The sequence below is a fragment of the Mycetomoellerius zeteki genome, unplaced genomic scaffold (assembly GCF_001594055.1).
Source record: "Mycetomoellerius zeteki isolate Tzet28-1 unplaced genomic scaffold, Tzet1.0 scaffold221, whole genome shotgun sequence".
In the NCBI taxonomy this organism is placed as follows: Eukaryota; Metazoa; Arthropoda; class Insecta; order Hymenoptera; family Formicidae; genus Mycetomoellerius; species Mycetomoellerius zeteki.
Genome location: NW_017257184.1, coordinates 3,084,412 through 3,091,279, shown reverse-complemented (window position 1 = coordinate 3,091,279; position 6,868 = coordinate 3,084,412). Strand labels below are relative to the sequence as shown.

The 6,868-nt window shown below is 30.3% G+C and overlaps 1 protein-coding gene across 1 annotated transcript; it reads left to right on the top strand.

Moving 5' to 3' along the window:
* The first annotated feature begins 2,798 nt into the window (after nucleotides 1-2,798).
* LOC108722893 (odorant receptor 43a) lies at nucleotides 2,799-6,868 on the top strand. The gene is made up of 3 exons (XM_018448237.1): nucleotides 2,799-2,846; nucleotides 4,810-4,965; nucleotides 6,818-6,868. The coding sequence occupies exons 1-3, from the start codon at nucleotides 2,799-2,801 to the stop codon at nucleotides 6,866-6,868; spliced, it is 255 nt and encodes an 84-aa protein (XP_018303739.1).

Here is a 6,868-nt window from a genome sequence, read left to right as displayed (position 1 = left end):
TAACAGAACGTTTTACGATATTAATTTAAAAACATATCAGAAATATTTCTCTGCACACATTTTAAACTTTGAATATGTAAATTTTTTATTTGTAGTTATATGTTATAACAAAAATATTAATATTATGTGTGGCACTATATATAACGTAAATTTTTTATTTACTTCCTAATGTAGTGATCATGTTATTGTATACTTTGTTATATTTTAATAATCCTTATCACATTTGCAGTTGTAAAACTTGTTTGTCAAAAACTTTTTTCTTAGCATGTAATTGTAACAATTATATTAATGTATAATTTCGTTAGAAAAATCTAGAAATTTAGCAAATGATATTAAATGGTCGATAATCTATATATTTTACGTTTAAATATATATACTTGTGAATACATATGTATATAGTATTTTATTGATTTAATCATAATCCTTTTAAATAACTTTGTTTTAGATTTGCCGACAATATCGAAAAAACATACTCTTTAATGACGTTGGTAATGATATTTTATTTTGGTGTTACATTTTGCTTAAACGGATTTTTATTTACTTTTGTAAGATTCAATAAAATAAATATTAGAAAAGCTATTACATCCTGTATAAGGTAACTCCGGTATATACGTCGCACAAAAATTTAATTTATTAAGCATTATTTACTATGTTTAACGTAAATAATACCAGGATTGGGACAGTTACTTTATAAAGTTATTTGTAATAAGTTACTTTTTATTTTATCTTACATGTATTTGTTATAAAAATTGAGTACAAAACTACTACAAAATTGGGACAAATAATAAAATATTTCATAAAAAATAAAACATCTGAATTCAATGTACTCAATTTTTATAATAAAAAGTAACTAATAAGTAGAGCTCGGATTAAAGTTCTGAGATTGCGTCTACCGTAGCTCTCCCCACTACACCTCATCCCCCAACGTTGTGGCACAGTCGCTTCGTCGCTACGGCTTCGAGCGAATGGCAGTGGAGAGAATCCAGGGGAACACATTATGGTTGAGTCGAATAGGTACGTCTGTCGACGGATAATCTGGGCTTTACGTACAAGTAACTTGTAAAAAGTAACTTTTCTAATCCTGAATATTAATAATATAAGGTAATTAATAATTATGCTAATAGAAATTTTGCGCTGTTTACTACAATAAAAATAATATTAGAAACCTTTATATTATAATAAAACACTTATATTTCATATAAAAAAAGCTTTTTGAAATTTTTGTCTCTGCTATATATTATATATGTATAGAGATAGGATATACAGCTACTTATAAGTAGGATGTACGACTCATGAAAAATGTACCAGTAATGCTTAGAAATAGGACATAAAATGGCAAGATAACTTGTTAATGGGGCCGGTGGATCGACGGGTAACTTAATAACAACCGAACTAAGTTGTAGAGACAATATATTTTGATCAAGTACAATTAATTCTTAAAGAAATCAAAATGTAAATAAAACGTGTACGACTTGACAAGGGCGAACTTGAGAGAGAGGAGCGGGAGAGTGGAACGTATCTCAAGCGTTCTTAAAGCAATCGGAATAAGGTCTCTCGCTGATAGGTGGCAGCGTTGGAACGTGTGCGCCACGCGCTGTCAATTAGGAACGTCCATCTTAACATAACACACAACTTACTAAATTTTATTAAGGAATAGGAATGATTCATATATACAGGGTGTCTGGCAACGACCGCAAAATATTTCGTGCGTAGGTAGAACAGACTACACTGAGTCGAAAAGTCCTGTACCATTTTGCGGTGTCAGTAATAGTTAAGGAGATATTAACGTTTAAAGATAACCAAATAAGAGCGTCCTATTATATAATAGTTCTACCCACGCACGAAATATTTTGCGGTCGTTGCCAGACACCCTGTATACGAAACGTAATAAATAATAATTCTAATCTTTTGCATGTATTACAAGTGTTATGAACGTACATGTTTCACGTAATGCGTTTATTGCATTTAATGCATTAAATCCAATCTGCATACTTTGTATGCTTTGGGCATAATTCCCGCCTGCTAAAAATGTCGTATATTCCAAATGAAGGGAATATATGTGTAAGACATTAAGTTGAACATTGAATACAATAGCTAAGCACTTGTATTTTGCTGTACTCTTCTTTCCCTTTACACTTATGTATCACCAAATAATCATTAAGGTTTTTACACTCTCTACAGTAATCATTCTATGGTATATAGTACACTGTGTGTTAGAAATGTGACCACGAGCTTCCTTTACATGTAAATGAAGCTTGTGGTTATGAACGAAATTAAAAGTAATAAATGATTTAACTGAAAATTAAGTTACAGTAGTTACTTAAATGTAATGAACATGTACATTAAATTTCATGTACATAAATATACATTTCAGTTATAAACACATTAAATTTAATGTAATGTCATGAAATTGAGTTCAAATTGTGTAAATTAAAAGTATATTAATTTTCATGAAATTAACAGTGTAAGTTATATGATATATAATTGCACTACTTACTACATTAACAAATCTATTTAACAGCGTGACAGTGATTTTACTAATATTAATAGCAAAAAACTAAAATAACACAATATTAATATAACATAAAGGTATAATAATAGAGTGATTGGATGTAAATTATCCCCACTCTTATTTTTTCTGATTTCTGAGACGTATATCCCCGCACGTTTTAAATACCGGAGTTACTCTACCGTCCTTTGTTAACATAAAATTTATGTTTTAGATATTCACTGACTTAGATGTAGATAAAACTGTTACACAAGGATATTCCTCAATATTTGTGCTTGTTACCTTATTGATGAATACTTTTCTCTATTGTGAAGCAGGAGAGCTTGTAACCGAGCAAGTAAGTTATACTTATACGAGAGTTGTTCAGAAAGAAATGCACATCTTTTCTCGATTAATAATAAAAACAGAAAAGTGAAATTGTACATGCTGTAAACTTCAAGTTTGTTGCATTTTTATGTAAAATTACACGATATTTTGACCGATAAAGTAACTGTAATAATCTTTTAATGGTGTCTGCTAACTAGCTATAGGATGCGTTCCGTTTTCTCACTCATACGCTGTAAGCATCAGTCCATCCTTGTTGTCTATTAAATTTTAAATTAGAATAAATGATGCTTACGAGCGCTGCAAACGTAAAACGGAACGCATCCATAATTAAATTTTTAATTGCGAAAAAAAGAATGATAGTGAACATTTACAAAAGTTTGTGTGTGAAAGTTGCAGTCGATAGAAATGCGGTTAATCCTAATGGCAAGATGTTCAGCGCGTAACTAATCATGCAGCTCTATCTTTCCAAATTTTGCAATTTTCACCCTCTATGTACAATAATTAATGGTGCTCCTATTGACTTCCATACACACAAGCATACAAACGTACGTAAATATAAAGGAGCCACGGCAGTGTCTCGCGCCATGTTTTAGCACCGAAACACTACCGTGTCTCTCCAGATTTATCATAGTTCTTTCTCTACAACAAAAAATTCAATTCTAGCTCGTCGTTTAACGCGAGTTTTCACAGATGCTATTAAAAAAAAGTCAATTTTTACATGATGGAAATTTTTTTGCTGACATTGTAATATATAATAACGAAATATAACTGAATTAAATCCTGATAGCGCAGAGATTTCGGAAAGAACTCTTTTTTTATTTCTGATTTGCGAAATGAATATTTTTTCTATCTCACTTCTATTTTAAAAATATTAATGTAGCCCTATTTTGTAACTTTTAACATTTGGTACCGTTATACTGTCGTTGCGCAGCTTTTTCACTATGTAAATCACCTACGCAACGACATCTCTATAAACATAAACTAGTAATATTATCGTTGAAAAGTTACAGAATAGAGCTGCTAGTCCTGTATTCTGTAACTCTTTATACAATCGTTACGTATTCACAACGACAGTTGTGCAGCTTTTTACTATATAAAATATCTGTCGCAACTGTCGTTATGAGCACATAACGATTGCATAACGAGTTACAGAATACGGGGGCTGCAACGGAATTCTGTAACTCGTTATGCAATCGTTATGTGCTCATAACGACAGTTTCAATCATTTTTAAATCTCATTTCCACGATCAGGGTTGATTTCAACAATTTGAGCGTTTTATTTTCACTATGGAGCTACGTCTGACAGAATGCCGTGTATTTTTACATAAAAACGCGACTAAGTTGAAGTTTGCATCATGTAAAATATCATTTCTCTATCTTTATTATTGGCCGAGAAAAAATGTTTTACGTTACTTTTTGAACAGCCCTCGTAATACATAAAGTAAATTGATTATACTCGTACTTATAAGACCTGTTCTTTTTGGCTGAACTTTTGCATCAGTTCATCTTTCTTCCTTTTCTCTCTAGGAGGAAAGAAGAGAAAGAAAGATGAACTGGTGCAAAAGTTCAACCAAAAAGAACAGATCTATAATGTATATCAACAGTGTTGTATTTTGTTTTATACTTTGGAGCAAATATAATTTTCATATGTTAGTTTATCTAACAAGAAATTTTGTAGTTATATTGTTATAATACTACTTGTTATAAATTTGATATTACGTCACAAGGCAAAACTATTTGTTAAAAATTTATTTTAGTACACATTTATGCATGACCGTTTATTGAATGACTGTTTCTGAATGAACAGGAACAAGATTGTAAATTTATTCGAATTGTCGGACATTTCTGTTTCTAAATTCTTTTACAAGAAATAAGAGGTTATTTAAATCCCAATTAACTGTTACTTATATTTCTGGAAGTAATCCTCATTGAAATGGCGTGGACATTAATATATTTTCTATATATTCTTTAAGTGCAATGCAGTATATCGTGCAATGTGCGATCTTGAATGGTACAAATTGGAATCAAAGAAGGCAAGAAATCTTATTTTGTTAATGATGCGAGCTAAATATCCTTTTTGTATCACCGCGGGAAAGATTTTTCCATTAACAATAGCTAATTTTTGCAGTGTAAGATTATTTAGATTTCTCTCATTTTAATTTTACTCCTTTGCTATGTAATGGAATCTTTTACTTTCACATTTGATTTCTCTCTCTCTCTGTCTCCCTCTTGCCCATACAAGTACATTCATGCGCGCGTGCACGCATGTACGCACAATATAAAGTAAAAATACCGGGACTCCGAAATATCTCGAAAAATATATGTTGCATGAGAAAGGAACTTACAAAGATCTATTTACCGGTCTTATCAGTTTGACCTTGGGTGGCATCACTAAAGTCAGAACAAGATCACCTTGAATTTTTTAGATGGAACCCCCTACATTTTAATATATATTACGTGGGTGGTTCAAGTCAAACCGAGACTTTTATTCTCATGAACATAAGAATAAAAAAGTCCCGGTTTGACTTGAACAACCCACGTATTATAGCCTTTCTTGCGACCTTTTTAAAACACTATAAGAAATTATTTCTTCATTAAGTACTTTTCGAATTATGGCTTCAAAGTTACAATACCGTCAGCATTAACATATTACTCAAGGTGTACGACACGAAGGTTGCTCAGTCGCACAACACCAAGGTCAAACTGATAACATCAATATGTTGATTTTTTTATACCATACAATTTTTGTCTTAAACATGTTTCTATAAAACTTATATTTTCTGAGTTATTTAGGGATATCGACCTTTTTTCCCACCCAATATAGTATTTACATATACATTTAATAATTGAATCGCATGTATATAATTAGCAAATATAAATCTTCACTTTATAGAGTGAACACATTATATTAATAATTTTGTTATATCTACGTATGTTGTAAAATTCAAATTACTGACTGACGTTGTATATCTCTGTTTTAGATACAAATCTGAATTCCATTCTATAAATTTTCGAAGACATTCTTGTGCTGTTTAGGGCTTATCAATTATATTGCTTTTTTTTAAACAAAATAAAATTTACAACTTAATAAACTATTTTCTTTCGCAGTAGTACAATTTGATATCTGTTTATTAATTTGCAGTTTTTCTCGGCGAATAAAACCTGTCGTACCTTTTATAATTCAAAATCCATTACAGTATTTGTAGTTTTATTGTTCCTTTTGATTATAATGAGACTTGACCCAGCGGATTGTGTTTAATATTTATCACATTTTGATTACGATAACTTTAACATATAAATCAGATTAGAGATTATATAGTTGTAGATATCACTTGACATAAATAATTATGCATGTGGTAACGATAAATATGGCGAGCTCCGATGACGTTGACTTGGACATATGTTGTAGTCATACGTTCAAAGTTATGACCCTGAATGATTTTTAACAGGTTGTAGCTCGTTATTCATTAAAGATCCGATTTTTCATTATCTGGTTAACTTATGGTAAAACTTAACCTGATGTTTTATCCAATGGGCTTCATCTGTGATGACGTCATAGACCTTTCAAGGTCACGACCTTTACAATAAATGAATGTCATTGAAGGTTGCTCCCCTTTTCTACAGTTTTATGTAACTTTTTAACAAATAGTAAGCGATGGCTAAAATTTTTTGAATGTTGTTCAAGATCATAACCTTAATAACATATGATCAAAGTTAAGATCATTGAAAGATGTTCCTCTTTTTAATTTTACTGATTATATTGTAAATAAATCAGATTGCATGTAATAATGATATATACTACATTTATTTATTTTATATTAAAATTTGGAAAATATATTTATATACAAATTATAAAATAATCACTGTCAGTCAATATTCTGTCTTTTATAACATATGTAGACAAAAAATCAATTCAAGATATTTATTAGTTAATATCTGGTAACTGTTTTATTATTTGTCTAAATAAAAATAATTTTTTAGATACTAAAGACATCATGTGGTTACATATCGCTTTTACTGGCAAAATGTTGA

What these genes read in the sequence shown, in the direction of transcription:
- LOC108722893 (XM_018448237.1), top strand. Translation starts at nt 2,799, where the DNA reads ATGAATACTTTTCTCTATTGTGAAGCAGGAGAGCTTGTAACCGAGCAA. An exon ending in GAGAGCTTGTAACCGAGCAA is followed by an intron (nt 2,847 to 4,809) that starts GTAAGTTATACT and finishes ATATTCTTTAAG; the next exon opens with TGCAATGCAGTATATCGTGC. An exon ending in CAATAGCTAATTTTTGCAGT is followed by an intron (nt 4,966 to 6,817) that starts GTAAGATTATTT and finishes ATAATTTTTTAG; the next exon opens with ATACTAAAGACATCATGTGG.